Source organism: Trichosurus vulpecula, chromosome 2 (genome assembly GCF_011100635.1).
Source record: "Trichosurus vulpecula isolate mTriVul1 chromosome 2, mTriVul1.pri, whole genome shotgun sequence".
NCBI lineage: Eukaryota > Metazoa > Chordata > Mammalia > Diprotodontia > Phalangeridae > Trichosurus > Trichosurus vulpecula.
Window position 1 is genome coordinate 183,509,370 of NC_050574.1, and position 27,045 is coordinate 183,536,414.

Below are 27,045 nucleotides of genomic sequence, written 5' to 3' on the forward strand. Positions count from 1 at the left end.
AGAAGACACACTACCCCCACTCCTTTGCAGAGGTAGGAAGTCCTTGGGTGCAGTGCGTTGCATATATTTTCTCACATCACATAAATGCCTTCTGTCACTGTCGCCTCCCTTGGGCCTGTCTCTCATGAACAGGTGGCCCTTCTCCTTGCAAAGGCAAACATCTCTCTACATGCAGAAGTGACTGCATTCCATTCCATCTTCTCCAGCAGATGGTCCCTTCTATCAGCTTTACTCTCTCAGTTTTCTTCAATCTCTCCATGTCTACTGGCTGCTTCTCTACTACCTACAAACATGCCCATATGTACAAGGAATTATAAGGAGGCCAGTGTCATAAGACTGTAGAGTATGTGGAGCAAAGTATAAAAAGACTAGAAAGGTAATACAGTTATGAAAGGTTTCAAAAACCAAACAGAAGGTTTTATATTCAATCTTCAAGATAAAAGGGAATCACTGGAGTTTACTGAATGGGGTAAGGAAGGAGAAAGAGAGTAGCATAGTGAGACCTGCTCTTTTAGGAAGATTAGTTTGGTAGTTGAGTTGTCAGATTGGAGTGGGAAGACTTGAGGCAGGGAGACCAACCAGTAGACTAATACAATAGTCCAAGAATGAGAGGTTTTGAAAAGAAAAAGAAGCATATTTGAGAGATGTTGCAAAGGTAAACCAGAATTGGGAATTGGATGGGGGGAATGGGAAGTGAGAATTGGTGTTAGTGATGGTAAAGGATGATGGGACCCTTTTCTAAAAGGGATACTTCTCTGAAATATAGCTGCAGGGGCAGGGCTATCTCCAGTAGGGTCTGTGGGGAAGTTGAGTTGGTCAAAGTGGAAGTGATTTCACTCACTTGGCATAGGCTGCCACCTATCTTTCCCTCAGCGCTACTTTAGCCTGGATTGCCTGAGCTGTAAGTAATCATTGGCAGTTGGTGGTGATGCCTGGCTCTGTGGCTTTGCATGGAGAAGTGACATATCAAGTCTTTGTCCCCTATGCTTTTGGTACTGATGCTGGAGAGAACAGGCATCAGTTGCCCACCTCAAAAATTTTTCCCTGTATGTTTCACACATTTGAAATTTATGTTAACAAGCTCCTATTTTAAAACAAATACCTGTATTATGAGGTTCTTCCCCATTTCATAATATTTTCAAATTTTCAATTAGTCCAAAGGACAATGAAAAGACATGGTGGCTGAAGAATATCAACACTACTAATTTGTACTGAAGAAGTTTAAAACATATCACGGCCATGAATAACATATAGGCAAGCCAAGGATCCACAAATATTCACAAAATGTTAAAAGAACCACAGAAAGGCTTCCAATAGTAATGGCAGGCCCTTCATGAAGGATACACAGAAAGACACTGACAAGAATCATACATGATGGATAGATGCAACCTGCAAAGGTAGGAGTACCTACACTGATGAGATCATTGATTCATTTAAGGAATTTTTTTTAAATTATTAAAACCAAGATCTATCATTATGTCTAAACAATGAATATGGTTATGAGGCAGTAACACTTATTTCAAGTTTATTTTCTAGTATAATCCCTTCAAAGTTCACAGAAATCTCATTTTTAAAAATATGTAAGATGTAATGTAGCAGAGAAAAGGACCTGAATGAAGCCAGGAGACTTAACTTTGACACCTACTTGTGATGTGTTAAGTGTAATGTAACTATGGACAGGTAATAAAATAAAATTTCAGGAATAGAAGGTACCTCACATATCCAAAAACAATCAACTTACTTGGAAAAGATGTCATTCAGCCTTTGACTGAAGACCTCCAGGAAAGAATCTCATTACTACGAGTCAACTTTTGAATAGCTCTAATTGTTAGGAAGAGTTTTTTTTTCCTTATATCACACTTAAATTTTCTTCCTTATTGCTCCTAACTCTCCAAAAAGGGCAAAACCAGTCACTGAACCTCTCTGATACACACTTTTCACATCTGCTGAAATAGAAATACTGTCTATAAGACTGACTTCACAGCAGAGTGGGAAGAATACTGGCTCTAGAGTAAGAGGATCTATGTTCAAATTCTCCAATGTTTACTACTTCTGCAACCTTTAGCAAATCACTTAACCTCCACAGGCTTTAGTTTCCTCATCCATAAAATGGGAGGATTGGACTAGGAAGACTTTAAGATCCCTTCTACTCCTAAATCTGTGATCCTCTAAATAACATATTTTGAGTAATTTGCTAATGTTAATACCACTTACATATGTCACTTATTGTGGACATATAAAAGATATTAGGTTTTCCATTGCAACAAATTAGCTTGTTTCTTAAAAAATAAAGTTGTAAATTCCATTTTACTCTATAAAGGAAAAGTTGAAGATGGAGCCATAAGCAGGGCATAGAAACCAGGGTCACTCCCCCCAGCTCCCACTGCCTTAGACCTCTTGTTCTGAGGTCCAAGATCTCTACCTAAGGCCTCCTCCATCCTCAACTGAATGTATCTTAAAAAGTTGAGGACACTTTTTGTCTGCATGTCTTAGGTGTCAGAAATCTTAGGTCAACAGCTCTGATTTTTTTTTTAATTCAGGTCTTTTGATTTCACTGGCGTAGAGAATTCCTGGCGCAGAAACTGCTTCCACTAATGCAGATCTGCAACTAGTCTGTAACATAACTAATTTGTCCACAATAATGAAGCTGTATTAGATGCAGGACTTAAGGTCAGTTCTTCCTGATTTCTGGGCCAGCTCTGATCCACTGGACCAAGCTGCCTCTCCTGATTAAAAATGTTAGAAAAAAAAATCCTTCTCTTACCAAAAAAAGAAAAAGGGTAATTATTTCATAATTAAGAAAATCAGAATATAAGAAAAAATTATGCCATTTTGATGACTATCTCCAACCAAAATAAAAAGCCCTCTAACTACACTGAAATTGAGATGCATTCTGAAGTCTCAATCACAGGAAGTGAAACTTCAGAGTAATGGGGCCATTCTTTTTCTGATGAAGGGAGTATTGGGTGGGGGGCGGGGGGAGGGGAGGTAACGATGCCTACAAAAACAAAAATCAGGTAAACTACTTAAGGGTTTAGAGTAATATAAACTATTTCAAATATATCTTTTAAGTGTTTCACAAACCATTGTTTCCAGGATGTATCTAATTATCCATCCTACTTATTTAGTCCCATTAGACCAAGGAGTCCTTGGGAGCGTGTATTTTTCTTGCCTCTGAATTCCCAGCACTTCGTACAGCACACAGTAGGTCCTTTATTTTTTATTGCGGCTGCTGTCGACTGCTCAGGTTCTTCTCTCATTGCACTTTTTCTGCAGTGAATGCTAAACGCTCAGGTTTATGCCAATTCCAAGTTAAGTTTACAGACTGAGAACATTCTGCATTTACAAAACGTTATCTCTGCGTGTCATTACGAGATCTGAGCTGTCATCTGAGCATCAATAAGTGACAAAGTAGTAAAAGTTACCTCCCGACCGCGGAGCCACAGCTGTTGCTCAGACGCCGGAAAGTCGGTGTCCCGGTAAATCAGCTCCTTGACTTCATGGACGGTCGCGGGGGGCGGCACCTCGTACGTCCTACAGCCCACGCTGCCGTGGAGGACGGTCACTCGCGCTAACCTGGGCGGAACACAAAGAGATCATTGAGCCAGGGCGGGGGACGGCGCGACGCCAGCCTGGGCTCCCGGGGAACTCGCGTCCATCCCGGAGCAGGACGGCTGACCCACGTGGGGCTCGGCGCGCGCTCCGGGGGCCCCAGGCCTCACCCCGGGATCTGAGACCACCCGGCGCGGGGTGGGATGAGACACGAGCCGGGTGGAAGCTTTACCTGTCGCCCATTGCGAGCCGTCCCCGGATCGGTGGCGCAGAAAGAAGCCCCGTTGTGATTCAGGGGCGGGGGAGGAGAGACTGGGGGGCGGGAGTCTCCAGCCGAGGCCTCAGCTGCCCCTCCCTCCTTGGCTCAGGGTCGCAGACCGTCCCGCCGCCTCTGCCTCCGCCGGCGCCTTCGCCGAGGACCAAGCAAGACCCCGCCCAGGGGATGCCCCGAGCCAGCGAGCCGAGGACAGAAAAGGAGTCCGCATCCCGCCCGCGCGCCACCTCACGTGGCCCCGCCTGGCCCGCGCGAGCCCACCGCCCCTGCTTCTGAGGTAGAAATGGAAGAGGAGGAAACGGCGGCAGCGGCGGCGCCGGCGCGCGCGCCCTCCTCCCACCCCGCCCGCGGGGACTAGGCGCGCGCCCCGGGGAGGGAGCGTCTTGAGGAGGGAGCGCGCGCGCCGGCCCCGAAACCGTTAGTCCAGGAGCCCAGCGGAGCGCGCCCTGGCGGCTGCCTGCCCGCGGGCTCTCGAGCGCGCCTCGCCCCTCCTCTCTGCCCCGCCCCTCCCCTCCCTGTTCCGCAGAATCAAAGACTCGTGGTCGCGTCTCGAGAGAGTGGGTTCTGCCCTCCCGCGGCCTCTGTGTGTGTGTCCCTGCCAGGCCTTACACAGCTTTAGAACACAAAGTCAGCACGTGCTGCCCACGCCATGGTCAGAGACATCCCCCCGCCCCCCAAAAAAATTCTTCAAGCCACCACCGCCTTCGAGGGGCATCACGTTACTTCTTTACAAAACGCGCAAAGAAAGCCACCTCTCCTGGAGGAGTTTACCTTCTAAAAACTAGCGGAAAGCCGTGTCTATAGGCCTCTCATTGCTGCAATCTATGCAGCAATGCAGAAGAGGCACTTTTTATTGTAGGGTTCAACACACGATCGGACAGTCAACGAGCCTCGATTAAGCTCCTACTATGTGCCAGGCACTGAGCCAAGCACTGGGGATAGGAAGAGTCATAAAAGATGGTCCCTGTTCTAGAGGGCAAAGCACTTAGTTTTTGAGACCTGATCGTCTGAAAATATGGAAGAGGGATGTGCAGATGACAGCTAAGGCTCCTTCCAGATCTAACCTTCTGTCCTTCCGGTTAGATAAAGTTTGGTTTCCCCATCCCTACTTTAATCCTTACCATTTATATACACACTTCCCCTCAATCAGAAAGCTTATTTTTATTCTGAAAGCTTTAATCTCCAATCCTATTATAAGGCATGCTTTTTGTTTAAAAAAAAAAAGCTTCATGTATGCTCTTATTTTCAACATTTTAATATATCAACACATCACATCCCTCTCCCTCTTCTTTCATCACATCCCTCTCCACCTTTTCTCCTGGCTCTTATTATCTGTCTATCCTTTATTTACTTTCTCTACCTTCTTCTTTGCCACCTTACTTCTCTTTCTTTCCCCAGGTCCCTCTCTTTACTCACTTCTTACTCTTACCCTAACATCTTCTCCCTTCCCCTCTTGTCTTTTTTTTTCTCTTTTTTTCTCCCTGCTTCTCATCCCAAGGTAGAGATGGAAAATACAGGGAGAATTTTTTAAGAGCATTCATTATGATGGTATACTATTGTGATACAAGAAATGATGAAGGGGATGGTTTCAGAAAAACCTGGGAAGAAATGTGTGATGCAAAGTGAAGTGAACAAAATCAGAACAATTTATACAATAACAACAATATTGCAAATATAATCAACTTCGAATGACTTAGCAACTCTAATCCTCACTAGATCAACTCCAGTTCCAAAAGACTCATGATGAAACATGCTATCCGTATCCAGATAACAAGCTGGTACATATTGAAGCATTTGTTCTTTATTTTTTATTTTTTGGGCTAATGAGAGATTTTCTTTTGCATGCCTAAATATATTTATGATGGATTTTATTTTTCTTGCTTTCCAAATGGAGTCACGAAGAGTCAGACATGACTGAAATGACTCAACAACAAATGGGTGGGGGAAAGAGGAGAAAATTTGTAAAGGAAAACTTAATTTAAAAAATAAAAGCATTCATTATGCTGATTTCTTTCCCTGTTCATCATAAGGCACAGACAGTTTTAATCATGTCACTTCCCTGTTTGAACATGTTTAGTGGTTGCCTAATACTAATAAAACAAAAACAGAAATCAAGGAAAGCACTTAAATATGGAAACATGAGATGCAAGTAAAATATAAATTCCTCAGCTTAGTGTTTAAGGCCTTCCACAATCTGGTTCCAGCTTGCCTTTTTATCCTTTTCATACTATTACCCTTCCAGCATTCTATATTCCATCCAAATTAGACTACCAGCTGCTACCTGAAGTCAACATTTCATCCTGTCTGAACTTTGTAACATTCTATCTCCTCTTCATCCTTCTCAGCACCTTTGTAGCCTTCAAAAAATACAAAGTTTATACAGAGTGGAACTTTACATGTGTCTAACAAAAACTAAAGAAATTCAGTGCTCAATGTGAAATCAGGGTATGTAAGTGGGTGAAAATCTGTTTTGCCTTCCTCAAAATACCTTGCTGCTGCTATTATTCTCTCATTCCTCATTTGCATAATACTTCTTTGTGTATATACTGCATTTCTGTCTGTAGCAGCTCCAGTAGAATGTATGTTCCCTGAAGACTTCTTTGTTTTGATCTTTAAATATCATATCACAATAGCTTGCATATAGTAGGTATTTAAATAAATGTTGAATTCAATTCCTTTTGAAGTCATAATGGGGGTTTGGTGCATGTTCAGTTCACCTAAGGTGGTGACACACAAAGAAGATGCTTGGGGACTGCTTCTGGGAGTTTGGAAGACTGGAGCAGGTGTGACTTTTTACATGGGCCTACCATGTAAAAGAGAAGCTTTTTTTTCCCATGGCCTGTCTAGCCAGAACAGCTTGACTGAGCAATGGCCAAGGCGTTTGCTTTTTGCCGTATTTTCATCTGACAGTGAAGACCTCTACTCCCCCTATAAAGTAAAAGTAGGGAGGGCTTGAGGGCTTCTTCCTTCTCTCGCCACCACTCCTGCCTTAGGTCATGTGACTCTGAGAAATAGGCCTGGGTCTATGACCTTTTTGTTCATTCTTTTCTGTTCAGGGTGCAGAGAGAATGGAGTCTCTCTGATCTGATCTGTGAGTGCAAGCCATGCAGATCCAACAGTCCAGGAATCCAGGCTGGATATTGCAGCCAGCAGTGATGCCTTGAGCATGGGTCCAAGACTGCAGCCCAGTAGAAGCCATGAATTCTGGCTTTGGAATTGAACTTGGTGGGAAGTAATGATACATAGGACCTGAGCTAAGCTGTGAGCCTAATTTCCTTTCCACCACCTCCAAGCAACCAAAGTAGTATGGGAGTGATTATGCTCCCAGATGATTGGGAAAACATATTTTGTTCTTGCTATATTGCTGAAGCAGCTATTGCTTCATAATAGCTAATCAGATGTTAAATGGTTAAATGGAACTTAGATGCTAGTCATCAAGGTCCTAAAGAGGGTAAGTAACACAGCCATTGGGGGCTTGAGCCAATGGTGTAGCAAAGAGACTCTCCAGCCTCTTCATGATACCAAAGAACTCTGATAAAATGTTTGGGGTAAAATGTGACAGACCTGACCCTGAAAGAATGGTGCAAGAGCAATCGATGTTATACAGTATTTAGTTACTTGGATCTACAATGTCTGCTCTGGATTCCTACCCAAGAGGCAAGAATAGAGGGTATAGATAAATCTAATAAAAAATAGCAAAATTCCAAAGTTTAAAGCCTTTGAGAATTTGTTTCCATATCTGTTTATCTGGTTTCTCTAGATACAAAGATCTGTCTTCTTTATTCAGCATAAAGTGAGAATCCATCGTAATGGATACTTTTTTGATTTTAAAAATTACATGCTCAAATGAAACCTCTTTTATTCAATAAAGTAACGGGCACCTACTATGTGGCAGGTACTATGTTGGGCACTGGGAAATAAAGACATAAGTAAAACAATCTTTGCCCTCATAGACTTAGATCCTAACAGGAGTGATAACATCAGCATATATGGGTAGATGTAAAAAGGGGAAGGCACTAACAGAGAGAATCAGGAAGGCTTCATGTTGAAGGTGGCACTTGAACTGAGTCTTGAAGGAAACTGGTGATTCTAAGAGGCAGAACTACATTCCCGGCATTGGGAATCCTACGAATGGAGATAGGAAATAAGAGCTTTAAGTAAGAGTAATAAGAAAGCCAAGTTGACCACATTGTAGAGAGCAAGAAGAGGAGGAATGTGTAATAAAGTTGGAAAGGTAGGTTGGGATTAAGTCTTGCAGGGTTATAAATGAAAACACAGGAGTCATATTTGCAACTAAAGGAACCAGTATAGTTTACTAAGTAGGAGAGTGATACAGGCAGAGCTGTGTTTAAGGAAAATCTTCAGTGTAACAAAAGTGATAAAGCTGCATGGGACATGGATAATGGGAGGGGGATAGGGAGACCGATCAGGCAGACCAATTAGAAATCTATTACTATAGTTCAAGGGAGAGAGAACAAAGGCCTTAACTATGTTAGGAATTGTAGATAGCCAAAAGAGTAAGGATGCAAGAGATGCTGTAGAGACCGAAATAACAAGATGTGCGAATTGAATGGATATGTGAGCTGAGTGATGATAAGACGTGGAGGATGGCACCATGATTTCAAACCTGGATTACTGGAAGAATGATGGTGCTCTTGACAGTAAAAGGGAAGATTGGGTCTAGGAAAAAAAAGAAAAGTAGTTGTACTCTGGACAGTTGAGTTTGAGATGCCTATAGAGCATACAGTTTGAGCTGTCCAATTGTCCAATTGGTGATCCTGGACTGGAGATCAGGAGAGTGGCTAGGACTGGATATATACAGATATGAAACAGAATTGGAGATAATAATAAAACCTGTGGGAGTTCATGATGTCACCAAGTCAAAGGGAAGGGAAGGGGTTCTTAACCCGGGTCTATTATCTTTTTTTTTTAGTAAATGAATTTCAGATAATTGATTTCCTTTGCAATGCTATGTGATTTACTGTGTATACTAATAAACATTATTGTAATTCAGCGGACTATCCAAAGGGCCTCTGGCACACACACAAAAAGTTCTCCTGGTAAAGAAAAAGGAGAGAAAAGGTTGGGGAGATGGGGGAGGAGAAGAGAAGGGAAGAGAAGGGAGGGGGAAGGGAGGTAAGTGGAGACCTCTTGAGAAATTTACAGAGTACTGAGGTGCTAACCAGAAGCTGTCGTGGTCTTCCTATTTTTTTCTTTTGAGTTAGATGGATAGAAAGTACTTTTTGTTCAGCACCTTCTAATTGCTCAAATGTATTTACTTTGTTAGAATTTCTACCCAACTCTACCTTATGTACCCCTAAAGCTACCATTATGCATATGCATTCACCTACCTTTTAGAGCAGACATTAAAGAGCAGACATTACATCTGATAGTGGAGAAATGATTAATACATTTAATAATAAAATCTATTATTTCATCAGTGTGAAAACTCACTTTGTTGATGCATATCTAAATTCCTTTATGCCTTAGTAGAGGATACCTCTGACTTATTCTGGGCAATACACACACACACACACACACACACACACACACACACTCACGCACATACATACCTATGTATACATATGTGTGTGTGTCTGTGTGTGTGTATGTGTGTGTGTGTGTGTATGGGCCGAGTTTCTGGTAATAAGTCTTTCCAAAATTAGTCGGCTGGTCCTCCAACAACAAACACATGGCCGTTGCCAGGGCCATACTCAAAGCTTTTCTAGCTTAGTCTTAACCTGCCAAAGCATTTTCTGGCATGGCCTTTGAGAAACAAGGATCACCTCCATGCCACAAGAGACATCAAAATAATGTAATACATATAAATGCATTAATTGCAAAAGTCTGTTACTGTTAGAGAGTTCAGGATCATGCTGATAGGTTAGGATTAGCATCCCTGACCCATTTATCAATTTCAGGAATCGGAATTTCCCAGGGAAAAGTAGCTGTTCTATCTGTCTCTTTTTCCAACTCCTCAGATCACATAATTACTAAATTTGGGATCTGGAACGAACCTCAAGGGCCATCTAGTCCAACCGTATATAAAGAAATTCCCACTACTGTATACCTAGAAAGCTGTGTGTAAGATGCATTAGAGGAGAGAAACTGGATCATGGAGCAGGTATCAATAATGAGGCTTTTGCAGTTGTTCAAGTGAGAAACGATGAAGGCCTTAGCTGAGATGATTGTATGGCAAAGAAAAGGGGATGAGTGGGAGATATTGAAGAGATGGAATCAACAAAACTCAAAACCTGATTTGATACAGGGAGGAAGGGTAGAAGGTAAGGAAGGAAGAGTGAAGAATTGAGGATGACTCTTAGGTTGCAAACCTGGGTGTCTGGAAGAATGCTGTTTCCCTTGACAGAAATAGGGAAGTAAGGAAGGGGAGGGAGGGCTAGAGTGAAAAATAATGAATTCTGTTTGGTACACAGCAGACTAAGCTTGGTTCCGTTTTGTTTAACATGGTTATCATCTAATAGATCAAGGAAATGCTGTAGATATATTTTACTTAGATTTTAGTAAAGCAGTTTTATTCTATTCATACTGGCACTTTAGGAAGATTAATTTGACAGCTGTGTGGAGTATGGATTAGAAAGAGACTTGAAACCAGGAGTCTTATTAGGAGGCTGTTGCAATAATGTAGGTGAGAAATGATAAAAGCCTGAACTAGAGTGGTTGCTGTGTTAATGGAGAGAAAGGGACAGGTAGAAGAGATACTGAAAAGACAGAATCAACAAGATTTGATGATTGATTCATTATGGGGGAGTGGGGAAGAGGGAAGAATCAAAGATGACTCAAGCTACAAACCTGGGTAACTGAAAAGATGGTGGTTTCCTCAAAAGAAATAGGTAAGTTTTGAAGAAAACAGATTTAGGGAGAAAGAAAATACATTCTCTTTTGGACATACTGAATTTAAGATACCCTTATCAAGGAGATAGGATATCAAGTGAAGATCTCTAGCTGGCAGCTGGTGATGTGGGTTCAGCTAAAGTTCAGGGGAGAAATGAGGCCTAAATATATAGATTTGATAGTCAGCAGCATAGAGATGATAACTGAATTTGTAAGATGTTGAGACAGAAAAGAAGATAACCCAGATCAGAGTCTTGGGGGACACCTACAGATAGGTGGATAGGGGAAGCCAGGGAAACCATGGATAATGATACAGCAAAGGAAACAGCCAGGTAGGAGGAAAACCAAGAGAAAACACTGTCACTGAAGCAGAGGTGTGGTCAGCAGTGTCAGATGATGTGAAAACCAAAAACTGACAAAAACTCCATAATAGAGCACCTAAGAGATGGATGGTAACCACCTGGAAAACAATGTCAGTCAAGTTGCAAATGACTTGGAGAATTAATATTTAGTGTAGATGTCTTTTTCTAAGAGTTTGTCTATAAAAAGAAAAGTAATAATGAAGTAATATAAGATAATACGGGCAGCTAGGTAGCACAATGGATAGACCATCAGCCCTAGAGTCAAAATAACCTGAGTTCCAATCCTGCTTCAGACAACTTATTAGCTGTGTGACCCTGGGCAAGTCATTTAACTCCAATTGCCTCCCCCCTCCCCCCAAAAAATAAACAGTAGAAGGGACTGGCTGAATCCAGTTAAGATTTTTTTAAAGATTGGGGTAAACAGAACATGTTTCTAGGTAGCAGGAAAGGTGCCATGGGCAAGAGTTCTGGTCTAAATCTTTTGCTTTTTTATACTGACCCAGTAAATCAAGTAACTGACAAACTTCCCTTCAAGCAACTCAGTTTGTGGTAGTATGTGTTTTATTTTTAGTTATTGAATATAGCTGGGGAGATGATGTAATGTTACTGAATTAGCATGCCCTGCTTTTCCTACTTTTAATGGGAGCAATGTGAATTACCCAAAGTGCTATAAAATGACAAAAAATAGCTATTGGATAAACTTTACATCACTCTTTTGCATCTATTGTTCACTTTAATGAGAAATGATTGTTCAGTTGCCAATTAATTCTCAACCATTTAAAGAATGTTCTGGCAAAACTAACTGAGTGACTGCCCTTGAATCTAGTCGTGCTTATATGGTAATTCCAGTATAGATGTCTTCCTCCTAAGTAGGTATTCTTGCTTAAGAAAAGCAGGATTTATTCATATCCTCATATCTCTGTTGCCATTTTAATATGGTGTTAGACACATTATGGGAATATTAATACTACACATGATTCCTATATGCCCTTTACATTTTTATAAAAAGTGATATAACATCTTTTTGAAAGCTTGAATAGAGTATGTGTATAAAACCTAATTTGCTGACAGTGGGACAATATTCCTTAAAGTATTTTTTTTAAAGAATGGGAGCATTCAAATTAGTGGAGCAGGATTCCCATCCACGATAGTAAGGAAAGCCATGATAAAGGCACTCAAAGACTTCATCAGGAATATCTGTCCAAACTACCATCCTCCCAGTCCTCCAAGCTCCTACCTAGCTGTCACCTTTGACTCCTCATTCTTTCTCATCCCCCACATCCAATCAGCTGTTATTTCCTGTTGTTTCTATCTTCAGTAAATCTCTTGTATAAAATCTGCTGTTTGGCTTTTAAAGCTTCCCCCCACCAATAACCTTGCCTATTCCTACCTTTCCTGTCTTTTACCCCTTACACCCCTTCCATTGTCATCCTTGCTAAAACTTGAACACATGACATTCCCATCTCTGGACTATGCATTTTCACTGGCTAGCCCTCACTCCTGGCACTTTCTCCCTCTTCATCTCTGTCTCTTGGTTTCCCTGCGTCTCTTCAGGTCTCAGCTAAACTCCCATCTTCTAAGAAACCTTTCCCAATCCTCCTTAATCTTGTTGTCTTCTCTCTGAGATTGTCTTTACTTTAGCCTATATAATGTGTGTATGTGTATATGTGTATGTATGTCTGTATGCTGATTGTACATAGTTGTTTGTATGTTGTCTCCCCCATCAGACTGTGTGCACATTGAGAGCAGGGGTGGTTGGTTGATTGGTTATTGGGTTTTTACCTTTCTTTGAATCCCCAGCACTTAGTACAGTGCCTGTCATATAGTATGCACTTAAAAAATAGATGCTTGTTGACTAACTAAACACAAGGGAAAATAAGAGTCAAAGGAAAGACTGCCAATAAGCCAGAAGGGTATATTTCTTTCCTTCAAAAAATCATCAACACCTTTTCATTTAGCTATTCTTTGTTCTCCTTTATGGTTTTCTTCTGGCCCCATTCTTTTCTTACCTCACGTCTTTCTTCCTTTTTAAAAACACTTAACTGCTCTGAACATTTCCACCTTCTTCCTCATAACCTTTTCCCCTGTTTCCTGCCCTTTGCCACAATTCTGCCATCCAGGACCCAGCCCCAGGCAAGATTCTGAAGGAAGCAAAGACCTGTGCTATAGCTACAAAGACAAATACTGAAGCGATTCCTCCCTTCAAGTTTGCATTCTACTGGAGGCGAAGGGATGGGAGGGAAAAGGGAGAGAGATGAATGGGGGCAGAGGGGGAGGATAACACATGCACAGGCACATGGCAAAGTTGCAGAGAGGCAACTTTTGGTAGGAGTAAAGCAGTATGGCATAATAGGTCAAGAACCAGCCTCTGAATCAGTAAGACCTGGTCCTTGAAGGCATGGACTCTCACTTTTGTCTTTGCATGCCCGGTTTAACACAGTACCTGGCATATAGCAGAGGCTTAATAAATGCTTGTTGATTGATTGGCTGATTCAAGCACTGTCCCTAGCACATATTGATATTCTGTGAAATCATACCACATAGGCAGCCACCTATCCAACAAATTCAGTTAAACAAACGTTAAGCAGCTACTGTGTGCAGAACACTATACAACCTTCTGCAGGAGATGCAAAATTTAGAAGGAAGAGGATCCCTGAATTCATGGTTTACTGTCTAGAAAGAGGATATGTTGTTGTTGCTACTGCTGCTGCTGCTGCTGTTGTTCATTCGTTCAATTGTGTCCGACCCCATGGCATGCCAGGCCCTTCTATCTTCCACAGCATCCCAAAGTCTGTCCAATCTCATTTTCCTTGCTTCCATGACACTATCTATTTCATCCTCTAACATCCCCTTATCCTTTTGCCTTTCATCTTTCCCAACATCAGTATCTTTTCTAATGAATTCTATCTTCTCATTATATAAATAACTATAATACGCAATAAATATGTAAGAAAGATGCACTCCCTCTTCATCATAATACTGTGAGCTCTTTGAGAAGAGGCCCTGAGTTATTTAGATCCCTGAATCTTTGGATCCCCTGTGCCTATCATAGTATCTTCCATATGATAGGTATTTAATATATGATTAAGTGTTGAATTTGAATGTGACAGCTGAGTTGAGGGAACTTATAAGGCAGGCCTCAGAGACTTCCTTCTTTACAGATTCACTTTTTACATTGCTGTTCTAGTCCCCACATGTAGTGTAGAAACTGCTAACTTGAACACAGCATTTTAATCTGCCTAAAAAACAGACAGATGATATAACAAAACTCAGAATGTAAACTGTGAACTATGAAAAAAGCACTTTGGGATGCCTGCGTGAAAAATAATAGACAATAATATTTTATATGCTAAGTAAAGGAAATATAATGTATACAAATTACTTCAATATATATTGCAAATTAATAGAGTTGGCAGTACATAAATACAGAAAAATTAGGTTTACAGTATGCCAATAAGCAGATTTCTCTAAATAGTTAACTAAAAATTAATTTTCTGCTATTTGATGTGGAGTTAATTTGTTGTCTGGGTTTTGTTTGTTTTTTAAGGGAGACTCAGATAGAATCTATAGGCCCATGTAGTAAATAAATTAATGTCTGAAAATGTTATCATCAGAAGTCATGTCAAAATGTAGTTGCTTAATATATTTTTCCTCATATGTAAGAGAAGTGTTATCAAATTAAAAATAAATTGGTTACTTTCATAACACATCCCTATATATAATTTATTTATAATTTATTGCATATATTATGTACTCCATATATTACACATAATGTGTTATATATCATATGTGTTCATTATATGTGTATTCTTTATTAGCTTTTCCCAAAAAATCTAGTATTATAATTTTAAAATAGGAGTATTATCATTTTAAAGATTTTAATTATTTTACAATATAGGGAAATTCTATAGAGCTAATGTTATGGAAACTTAGAATCATAGGATGCGTGTGCACAAAATCACAGAGCTGTGAATATGGGATGAATAAAGTCCCATGTTGTTGGTCACTGTATAACAAAGAGGGAGCATTCTGCAGAGTTGTCTTGAATAACAGAAGGTTTCAAAATGACTGCACATATTTTCAGGCTTGTGGAACAATTGTGAAGTTTGGCAGGCATCCACCATTCTGGAAAACATGAATGCTTTCTACAGTAAACAGGGGATATTGCTGTGTAGAAATAAGTGAAGGGAGTTTTTTGTTTGTTTTTTAAGAAAAATAATGGATCCATAAGGAACAAATTTTTTTCAACAGTTTGACTGGTATGACTAATGGATATTTCAGTTGTCACATAAGTAATAGTGATTCAAGTAACTATGATTCACTGAAATGTTTTGGCATTACAGCCTTTCAAAAGAAAAAATAGCTTGTTAAAGTCCTTGCTTTACTGGGGTAGGGGGAGAGAAATCCCCATTTTTCGTAAAATCATATATTTAGAGCAAGAAAGGAACTTAGTGGGTGACTAGTCCAAATATCTCATTTCTATGTCTAGGGTTGTCAGAGGAAATGGGCTCTGACTATAACTGAGATTGTAAGGGGGGACTAGTGGGGAGTTGGTCCTTGATCAACTAATTTCCCCCAGCTTAGAATGTAATCCCTGGTAACTACTGATAAAATGTTAGACAGATTCACAAAAAGTAAAGGAGCAAGGAACAGAGATTAGCTGTTGGTGTATTAACATTCTGGTACTCTTTTAGCATAAAGTTCTCGCTGAAGGAATTAGGGAGGCAGCTTGCAATTGGCTAACCAAAGATTGGCCACACTCATTGTAGTCTTTAAAAGGTAGCTTACTAAAGTTTGCAGTAAGTTGAGGTCAGATAGCAGCTTTGTAGAATGTGAATCCTGCATTTTTGAGGGAGGGATTGGTAGAAGGGATTCACTCCCCACCACAAGCTCCATTCCCATTTGCCCTGGTAATGGCTATTTGCCAAGGTTTATAAGCCATAGTTTAAGGAGCCCACAGAATACTCTTTGAAGTTGGGAGAAGATACCCCTTGACTCAACCAGCAAATCTATAAGCTGAGTTGGGAAAACAAAACAGAAGATTGATACATATAATGCATAAACTGAGGCCCAAAGCTGGTAAATGACTTCACCACAGTAGCACAGGTGACAAGGGTGGGGCTGTACATCTAGTATTTCTGTCCTGTGTGATGCTTCTCTAGAGAATAGCAAGGAACTTTCTGAGATGTGACAAAGCCCTAAATATGAGTGGTGGTTTCATGGATAAAAAAAAATGGATGGATACAAGATTGAGGTGGTATGGGGACTAGGTACTAAACCCTTTCTGTTGAGGAGTAAATTTTTATGTTTCTTGATATGCCTTTGAAGTTAATTAGCTTTGTAAAAGCTAATCTAGTGGTGACTAAATGGAACTGGAGTATAGGGAATTCACCTTCTGCCCCTGGGAGAACACCTTCAGCAGAGACTGGAGCCTTTGGCAGAAAGCCTAAATCAGACCTACACAACATATGGCCCGGCCTGTGGGTTGCTTGCAGCCGCCAAAAAATTTGTGGTGTCACATGACCCACAGCAACCAACCATCGGCAGTCTGTCTCTAGTCTAACCTATCAGGCTATCTGTGGCCTGAAGAAGTTTACAAGTTGTGTAGATATAGCTTAGATAGTCCACCAGTCCTCAAAAGGGAACTAGAGAAACCTTGGGGGAAGGGTAAAATGTCACATACCTATTCTTCAGGCAGTGAAGGCCAGAGTAGTCAGTTACATAAATATATTTTGTTTTTACATCACTTTCATTTCTAAATATATCCCTCCCCTTCTCCTACCCAATGAGCCATCCTTCATGACAAAGAATTTAAAAAGAAAGAGGGAAAAAAGCAGTTCAGCAAAACCAATACATCAAATCACAATCTCTCACCACAGCAAAGAAAGCAGAGAGGTACATTTTCTCAGCTCTTCTTCAAACCTAAGTTTCTTTGTTATTATTACATAGGCTTCCATTTATGATTTCTATTCTTCCCATTTACATTGTTATAGTTGTAGATAGCTTTTCTATTTCTGCAACCTTCACCCTGTATCAATTCATATGTCTTTGCATAACTATGGGAACTTCTCTTTTGAGGTTCCATATTGTTTCTTGGTTAGAAATTAGGTTTACCAAAGCAGCTGAGATGCTTGGAGAGCTTCTTTATCACCTAACTCCTATGGATCTGGAAGGCTGCAGAGTGAAATGATGATATAGAAACATGAATTCCCTTCTAAAAGGAAGGTACAGGGAAGATATACCTATGAAGTCCCTCTAGCTATGGATAAAAATTTTAAGTATTATGTATTATTTTATCAGAAAGTCATTTCCCTTTACCAAAAAAAATATGGAGAAATATAGACTAGACCATAATACAAGTTGATGGATTCAAAATGAGCTGAATGGCTAGACTCAAAGGAAACCTGGATGCACACAGCTCAGAAAATGATCGTTCAATCCTTAATTAACATTGGAGGCTTACTTTACCGTCTATTGAATCCTTGTATTTCCTGACAACAATGAACCGGAATTTATTTCCTTTCACAGGAAATAGAAAAATAAAATCCCCTAAAGAAGTGCCTACCTATAGTTTTCCTGTGATATTTAAGCAAACTTTAGGTTCCATGAAGCTATGTGTCCATAATTTTTTCATTTCCCACCCAAGAAGTTTTCACTGATACTAAGTGGCTTTCACTATATACATCATTTTGAAATAATCTTCCAGAAAATATATTCAAAAGCCATGAATTATGACCCCAGTTAGTTGGAGCAAAAACTATCAATGTGTTGTGGCAGTCAAAAAAGCCTTAGAAAAAGTGACCTTAGAAAAAGAAAACAGAATGAGGAAAGTGATACTTTGGTCTGCTCTGATCAGTCCATGCCTAAAGAATTCTGTTCAGTTCTGAAAGCATTATTTTAGTGAGGATGTTAACAAGCTGGAGCACTGGAGAACCACTAAAATGGAGAAGGGACTTGAAATAATGCTGTTCAAGGATCATTTGAAAGAACAGAAAATACTGTCTTCATATATTTGAAGAACTAATCTTGCTTGACACTTGGTAGAAATGGAGGCAATGAATAGAAGTTTAAGCAATATCATAGAGCTAATGACAGATTTCCTGAAAATAAGAGTTACCTATGTGTAGAATAGACTGTTTCAGGAAGTAACATTTTCTCCTCCACTGAAAAAATAATTTCCAGAGTTACTGTACTCATGGTTGTCCTACAGGTAATGAAAGGTTGATTATATGACCTGACCAAGAGGTCCCTTCCAAACCTAGTTTTCTAGGCACCAATTCTGGAAATCAGAGGAAGAGAAATTTAAAGCAGAAGATTTCCAGGGTTTATTTTCATAGTCATGCATAGAAAATGCAATATCCATTCTCTAGGATGGAAAGTAGTGACAGTAGTGATAGTCCAAGGTAATTTACTGATGCTCATGCAAAATATAATGAGTCTAAATTGAGGGTAAATATTGTGGTTACTAGTATCTGAACTAGAGGATCAGGAGTGGGAACTTTTATTTCCCCCAAATTGCCTTTTATTTCTAATTTAATTTCAATCCAATTAAAAAATATTAAGTGACAACTTTGTGCAAGTCAGTATGTTAGAAAGATGACATATAGTGTCTCTAGGAGATTTTAGGCCAATGCACTTTATTTCAATTCTTGACAAAATTCTAGACCATATTGTTAAGTAGATATATAGTAACCATCTAGAAAAGGAAGCAGAGATCACAAAGAGTAAACGTGGTTTCATCAAAATGGGAAGACAGTGAACTCTTCAAACTATAAATTATTAATTTTGGCTTTGATTTCTGACAAAATTCTGGAACATTTTATAAAAGGCATGGTTTATGAGAGGGAAGCCACGATCACTAATGATCAACATGTTTTCGTCACGCCGGACTACCCTAATTTCCTTTTTTACAGGATTACAATACTGAAAGATCCAAGATGTATAGATATAACTTATTTAGATTTCACTAAAGTATCTAAACAAAATCCCTTATGTGATCCTTGAGAAAAAGAAGAGATGGGGGTAAGACGAATAGCTCAGTCGAGTAGATTTAGAACTTGTTTGATGATCAGATCCAAAGAGTAATCAGTTATGAATGCTTCAGGGTCAACTTGAGGAGAGGTCTCTAAGCCAGAGGGCTTGTCCTTGGCCCTACACCATTTGACATTTTTTTTATCAATGACCTGGATCAAGGTATGCCTTATCAAATTTATAAATGGATTGGATAAGGATAGATTTATCAAATTTACAGATAAAAAATGGTGGATAACAGTCAATATATAAAACTATCTTGGAATGTTAAAACGTTCAGTTGAATCTAACAGAATGAAATATGATACCAATAAATATATGCACCCAGAGTCAAAAAAAATCTATGTAGAGGTAGAGGCATGTCAAGATAATTCTGCTGAGGACAATGTGGGGGTTTTAAGAACTGTAATTCTAATATGAGTCAACAATATGACATGGCTTTTTGTGTATAGGAATTAATTTAAAATACTGCAGGAAATGAATACTCAAAATTAGTTATAGGAACTTACAGCATGATGTAGGAGTCAAAAAGGCCAATATGATCTTGGGATAGATTAAGAGAAGCAGAGTATCCTGAGTCAGTGAGGACATAGTCCCACTGTATTCTGCAAAGGAAAGCCCTTATCTGGGACGGGCAACACAGTTTAGGAAGGACATTAATAAGTAGAATAGAGTCCAGAGAAATTTGACCAGGGTGGGGAAGGGTCTTAACATCATACCATATAGGGATTGGTTGAAGGAACTGAGGGTATTTAGCCCGGAGAAGACTTACAGTAGATATGATAGCTTTCTTCTGGTATTTAAAGGGTTTTCTTGAGGAAGAGGGATTCACCTTGTGCTTTGTGGCCCGTAAGGCAAAACTAGGAGCAATGAGTGGAAATTAACAAAGTATCAGAGTTTGGTTTAATATAAGGAAACTCTTATTACCAATTAACTATCACTATCCAAATATGGAATGGCCAGAAAGATGGGGATTTTCCTAAAACAAACAAAGGCTACTGAATGACCACAAGTTAGAGATACTACAGAATGGGTCCCTTTCATAACCAAATGGGTAAAAAAAAGGTTTTTTCACTCGTTGTCTCTACTTGCTCTCTTATTTCTTATCCCTTTGCAGTTTGACTTCTGATCTCCTCACTTTACTGAAAATACTCTCTAAAGGATTACCAATGAACTATTAATTGCTAAATCCCTAGGCTTTTTTCATCTTTACCTAGATGTCCCATAGGCATCAAAAACTTCACATGACCAAAATATAAGCCATTATCTTTCCCCAGTAACCTGAATTCAGGTTGAACATATGAGCAAGGAGAAGAAAACACCAAACAAAATGAAGAAACACTATGGATTAAAAGGTATGCCCAGAAAAAAGAAAATAACTGTACAACAAATGCAAACAGAAACTCAAGGAAAAGAATGACTTCTCCACAAGGACTACAAGAGGATCTAGAAGTAATGAAGCAAGAGATATAAAATAAAACTTGGATATAAAAAAGTAGAATAAGAATAAATACTTTAGAACAGAAGGTAGAAAAACCTTACCCAAACAGTAAACTCCTTAAAATATAAAATGGAGCAAACAAAACTCAGTGACTTCACAAGGTGATGTGAAATGTTAGACCAAAGTAAAGAGATTGAAAAATTAGAAAAGCATAAAGGTTTCTATTATCTAAAGCAACTAACCTGGAAAATGGGTTGAGGAGAGATTTTTAAGAAACATAACCTCCTGAAAACCATGATCAAATAAAAAACTTGAACACTATATCTCAATGAATCACAAAAAAAACCCTGCCCAAATCTATTAAAACAAGAAGGCAAAGTGAAAATAGAAAGAATCTATCAATTACTTCCTTAAGGAAACGTCCAAAATGAAAACACCCAGAAATATCATGGCCAAAATCCAGACCTTCCAAGTCAAAGAAAACATACAACAAGCACCTGAAAAGACAGAATTAAAATACAAAGGAACCGTGTCAGGATCACATAAGACTTAGTATCAACTACTATACTGGAGAAAAAATCTTAGAATGCATCATTCCAAAAGACAAAAGATCAAGGCTTACAACTAAGAATAATACCAATAATTTACCCTGAAATACTAAATTAATCCTACAGAGGTAAAAATTGAACTTTAATAGGTTTTCAAGTTTCCCTTGATGAACCTGGATAAATAGACTAGAGCCAGGTAGAATCTTTGAAAGGGATATACAGGGGGCATCTAGGTGGCACAGTGAGTAGAGTACCGGCCCCGGAATCAGGATGTGAGTTCAAATTTGGCCTCAGATACCTGACACATTTACTAACTGTGTGACCTTGGGCAAGTCACTTAACCCCAATTGCCTTGCTTTCCCCCCTCCAAAAAACAAAATGAACAAACAAATAAAATTAAAAAAGAAAGGAATATACAGGATGTGAGAGTCCTAATAAAGTAAATACATTTGAGCATTTAGAAGGTGCTGAACAGTGAAGTACTTTCTATCCATGTTTACCTTATGCTGTCTCCACTCAAGCCTCATCTCTACCTTCTCCCCATGGGAAACCTAGACTACATACTGGAACCACCCTGGCCTCTGATAGGCCCATTTTGACTTTATCTTAGCCAAATCCAGGTCTCCACCATATTTCCTGGCCATTTCTATGTGAGATATCCTCCTATCTACCAGTCAATCAACATTATTAAGCACTGCTCTAAGTGTTCAGGATACAAAGAAAGGCAAAAAAAAAAAAAACAGTCTCTCTCAAGCAGTTTACCCTGCCCCCTTTCCCTTTTATGTGTTGTCTTTCCCAATGAGAAAGTAAGGTCTTTGAGAGCAGTGACTTTTTCTTGCTTGTATTTGTGTCCCCAACACTTAGCTCAGTGCCCAGAACATATTAAGCACATAATACATGCTCTAACTTGCTAGCTAGCTAATAGGAGAAGTCTGAAAGGACTCAGAATAATATTGCTTTTAAAGGTCACAAAGGTAGTTAAGAAAAATAAACACAGGGTTTGGGTGTAGTTTGGCTTGGTTTTCTAACTTTTTTTTTTTTTTTTTTTTTTTTTTTGCTTTTTGACAGGGCAGTTGGGGTTAAGTGACTTGCCCAAGGTCACACAGCTAGTACATGTGTCAAGTGTCTGAGGCCGGATTTGAACTCAGGTCCTCCTGACTCCAGGGCCGGTGCTCTACTGACTGCGCCACCTAGCTGCCCCATTGTTTTCTAACTTTTACAAAAAGAAAGTAATGGGAAGGGGGAAGAATATACTAGGGAAGAAATGAGGAAGAAAAGTGAGGAACTTAATACTTCTCTTAATTGTGAAATTGTGAAAAGTATACAAACATTGAAGAAAGGGTGTGAAAAAGGATATCTCATGCACCTATAGTTCTTTTCTAAATTGGACGAAAGAGAGTTGAATATATGCAATACACACAAAGTTTGGTGTAGAAATAATTAAATTTAATAGGTTAGTAGCTGGAGGCCAATAGATGGGAAGTAGATTTAAGAGAAGAGGTAGTGTTAGGGAAAGAGTATTCCTAAGCAAAAAATCATTAAAAACCCAGTTTTCTTTTTTAAAAAACCCCAAAATAAACAAAATGGTTGCTAAACTGATACCAAGAGAAGAAAAATAAATTGACATAATAAAAAAGATGAAAAAAGAGAAATTAAAACAGATGAAGAAGAAACTATTTCCCAATTATTTGTTAACCAAACTGATAAATGAAATGGATGAATATTTACAAAAGTATAAAGTACCTAGGTTAACAAAATAAAAATAGAGACTTTAGATAACCCAATGTCAGAAAAAGAAACTGATTAAGCCAAAAAGGAATCCCTAAAGGAAAAAAAAGTCATAAGACCAGATGAATATACAAGTGAATTCTGTCAGACATTAAAATTACAATTAATTCCAAAGTTACTTTTTTTTTCAAAAATGAGGAAAGAAGGCTTTTTACTAAACTCTCTATGAAACAAAATGGTCTTGATAACTAAAACTGGTTGAGTCAAGACAGAGAAGAAAACTGAAAGATAAAGAAATTCAAAATTAAGAGAATAGGAATAGGCAGAGAATAAACAAAATTGTCACTTTTGTAAATTATAGGATGGTTTACTTAGAGAATGTTAGAAATCCAACTAAAAAATTAATAACTTCAATAAAGAAGCAGGATATAAAATAAACCCACAAAAATCATCAGACAATCAAGTCACTAAGCATTTATTAAGTGCCTACTATATGCCAGGCACCATGCTAAGCACTGGGTATTCAAAGAAAGTTAAAAGATAACCCCTGCCCTCTTGGAGTTCACAATCTACTATGTACAAACAAGCTATGTACTGGATAAATAGGAAATAGTTAATAGAGGGAAGACATTAGAATTGAGAGGAATTGAGAAAAGCTTTCTATAGAAGGTAGGATTTTGAATGGCACTTGAAGGAATATAGGGAGGTCAGTAGGTGGAGGTGAGGAAGGAGAGCATTCCAGCCACTGGGAACAGCCAAAGAAAATGCCCAGAGTCAGGAGATAGAGTGTCTTGTTTGAGAAACAGCAAGAAGCTCAATGTCACTATCTCAAAGGGAAGAGGGGTGGGAGGAGAGGTGTAAGACTGGAAAGGGAAGAGAAAGAGGTAGGTTATTAAGGGCTTTGAATGCAAAACAGTGGATTTTATATGTGATCCTGGATATGATAGGGAGACACTGAAGTCTACTGAATGTGTGGGTGACATGGTCAGACCAGTATTTTAGGAAAATCACTTGGGCATCTGAATGGAGGATAGATTAGAGAGAGAAGAGATGAGTCAGGCAGACCAGCCAGCAGGCTATTGCAACAGTTCAGGTGTGAAGTGATGAGGGCCTGTGTGAGAGGAGTGGCAGTATCAGAGGAGAAAAAGAGACATGATGTACAGTATTTGAGAGATGTTGCAAAGACGAAATCAACATGCCTTGGCAACAGATTGGATATGGGGGAGGCAGGTGGCAGAGAGGATTAAAAAACGACATCTAGGTTGCCAACATAGGGGAGTAGGAGGATGATGGTGTCATCAAAAGTTTGGAAGGGGGAAGGTTTTAGGGAGAAAGATAACAAGTTCAGTTTGGGACATGTTGAATTTAAGACATCCATCGGACATCTAAGTCGAGGTGTCTGAAAGGCAGTAAGAGACTAGATGCAAGCAGAGAAGTTAGGGTGCACAAGGTAGATTTGAGGATTATCAGAATCTAGATGATGATTAAATCCATGGGGGCTGATGAGATCACCAAATGATGTGGTATACAGGGAGAAGAGAAGAGTGCCCAGGACAGAGCCCTGTGGAACAACCACAACTAGTGGGCATGATCTGGATGATGATCTAACAAAGGAGACTGAGAAGGTGGAACCAGATAGGTTAGAAGAGAACCAGGAGATGCTGGTGTCCCAAAAGCCTAGAGAGAAAAGAGTATCAAGGAAAAGAGGGTGATCAGCAGTGTCAAAAGCCAAGAAGGAATACTGAGCAAAGGCCATTGGATTTGGCAATTAGGAGATCATTGGTATCTTTGGAGAAAGATGTTTTGGTCAAATGGAAAGATCAGAAGCTGGATTGCAGGGAGTAAAGAAGAGAGTAAGAGGAGGTGAAGTGGAAACACCTATTTTAGACAGCTTTCACAAGGAGTTTGGCCACAAAGGGCAAAGAAATATAAGGTGATAGCAGGGAGGGAAAGTGAGGATTTTGGGGGGTATGGGGGAAATGTGGGTATGCTAGTAAGCAGTAGAGAAGAAGCCAGTAGACAAGTAGAGACAAAGTAAAAGAGTAGGGATGAGAGAAAGAGGAATCTGTTGGAGATGTGATGGAATGGGGTAGGTTCTATAGGTAGAAGGGTTTGATTTGATAAAGAATAGGGCCACGTCTTCTTGTGAAATATGAGTGAAGGAGATAGCGGCAGAAGCCTGTGAGTGATAGTAGATTAGGAGGAAGGGAAAAGAGGGAGCTTTTGGTGAATGGCCTCAATTTTTCAGCAAAATATGAGGCAAAGATCTCAGCTGAGAATGTGGGAGGAGAAGGAGCCATGGGGGTTTTGAGGAGAGATGAAAATGTTGGCCTCTCTGTATATTAATAACAAAGCCTAACTAGTTAAGAGTCTTCACTGGTTCCCAATTGCTCTAACATAAAATGCAGCTTGCTCTGTCTGGTATTTAAAACCCTTCACAATCTAGCTCTGGTCTACTTTTCTAGCTTTATCACCTTAGTCCCTTTCATGAACATTCTAATCAAACTGGGCTACTTCTTGTTCCCTACTCTTGACATTCCATTTCCTACCAGTCTTCATGTGCATAGGCTATTCCTTATACTCTCCTTCCTCACTTCAGCCTCTTGGAATGCCAAGCTACCATCAAGGCTCAACTGCTATCTCCTGGATAAGGCTTTACACACACACACACACACACACACACACACACACACACACACACACACACACCAGTTGTTAGCATTCTTCACCCCCAAAATTATATTGCATCTGTTTTTGTTTGTATTTATTTATCTACTGTGTTCCCAGTAAAATATGATCTCCTTAGAGACAGAGTCTGTTTTGTTCTCATCTTTCTTTGTATCCTAAGAGACTAGTATGGTGCTTTGAACAAGGTCAATGCTTAACAAATGATTGTTGAATGAATGAATGAATGAAAGGAGGGAGTTAAAGCATTTTACCATAGCAGATGTCTTGTCAAAATAGCATAACATAAATCTTTAGGATTGGTAGCATAGGATAAGGGCTCTCCTGTCATAGGACTTGGGTTCAAATCCTACTTCTGACACTACTTAATTATCCTTGGGTAAATCCTAGGTTTCTGTATCTGTTGAACTTGGAGGTCTCTTCTAAATCTATGATCTGAGGATGCTTTGGCTATAATGCCTTACATGTAGAAAGTGCTTAACTTTAAATTAAATTTGATGAATTCTTTAACTTTTTAACTGAAAAATTAAGCATATCTTGTTCATTTAAACAATCCAAGAATCCATCAAATATTTAAACCAGCAGATATACACCCTCACATATATGTATGTTTGCTACCTCTTACCTCTGATATCTTAGCTTTGAGTGAAGATTCACTTTCCAGAGGGAATTTCAAAATACCTCAAGTCAATGTCAAGTGAAGTATCTACCAGGATACAACTAACTCTTTGAACTGCTCTTCTGGGCACAAATAAAATGCATAACTTTTATCACCACCACTTCTTATGTGTCATTAGAACCTTTAGAGCCACTTTGAAAATCCATTGTTTTCCAACATTTGTTATATTAATCACTTTAACGTATAGCACCTTGCAGATGTCATAGTTTTGTGTTATCATACCAAAGACATCTGTTGTTGAGTTACATAGAATAAATCATTCACCTTGCACACTAGATAAAGTTGATACCACTAACCTGGGAAAGAAAATATTTTCGAATTGTACAAGAAATAATAGTATACTAATATAGAATTAATTTGGAAAGCAACAGAATCTCCTCACTAATTATAAGCTTCCTGAGGGTAGAGATTATGTCATGTTCACTTTTGTAGTTACTGTGCACCTAGAACCACACCCTTGCACATAAGTGTTGCATAATTAATGTTTGTTCAGTTAATACTACATAAAAGCATTTGGGTCTGGCATGTATGAGTGAAATCAAATCCCTCCTTGAGAATTAAAGAAATTCTTGGCCTTTTTTTTCTCTTTTGTCATGCAGATACAGGACTAAGGTTAAAAGCCTAAAATAAATTATCTTTTTTTAAGCATTTGTGAAAAGTGTAATGCAAGTAACTTCCTACTTTCTTACAACATAAGGGTAAGCAATCAGCTAAAGAAAGAATTAGTCTATAAAAGGAGGCAGAAAGGCAGCAGATCTGAGTTTAAGGCCTACTTCTGGCATATATTAGCTTTGTGATCATGGGTGAATCACATCTGATTTTCTATTTACTTATCTGTATAATGGGATTTACGATACTTAAACTGTCTCCTTCACAGGGTTACTGTGAGGAAA

General features: G+C 39.2%; 1 protein-coding gene across 2 annotated transcripts in view; it reads right to left on the minus strand.

Annotated features, from left to right (window-relative positions):
- The window catches only part of SACS (sacsin molecular chaperone), a 100,521-nt gene that overhangs the window by 55,195 nt on the left and 18,281 nt on the right, over positions 1–27,045 (minus strand). For both annotated transcript variants that reach the window (XM_036742751.1, XM_036742752.1), the window contains exon 3: positions 3,426–3,576. In XM_036742751.1, the coding sequence (XP_036598646.1) occupies positions 3,426–3,576 (151 nt within the window). The remainder of the gene's footprint in view (positions 1–3,425; positions 3,577–27,045) is intronic.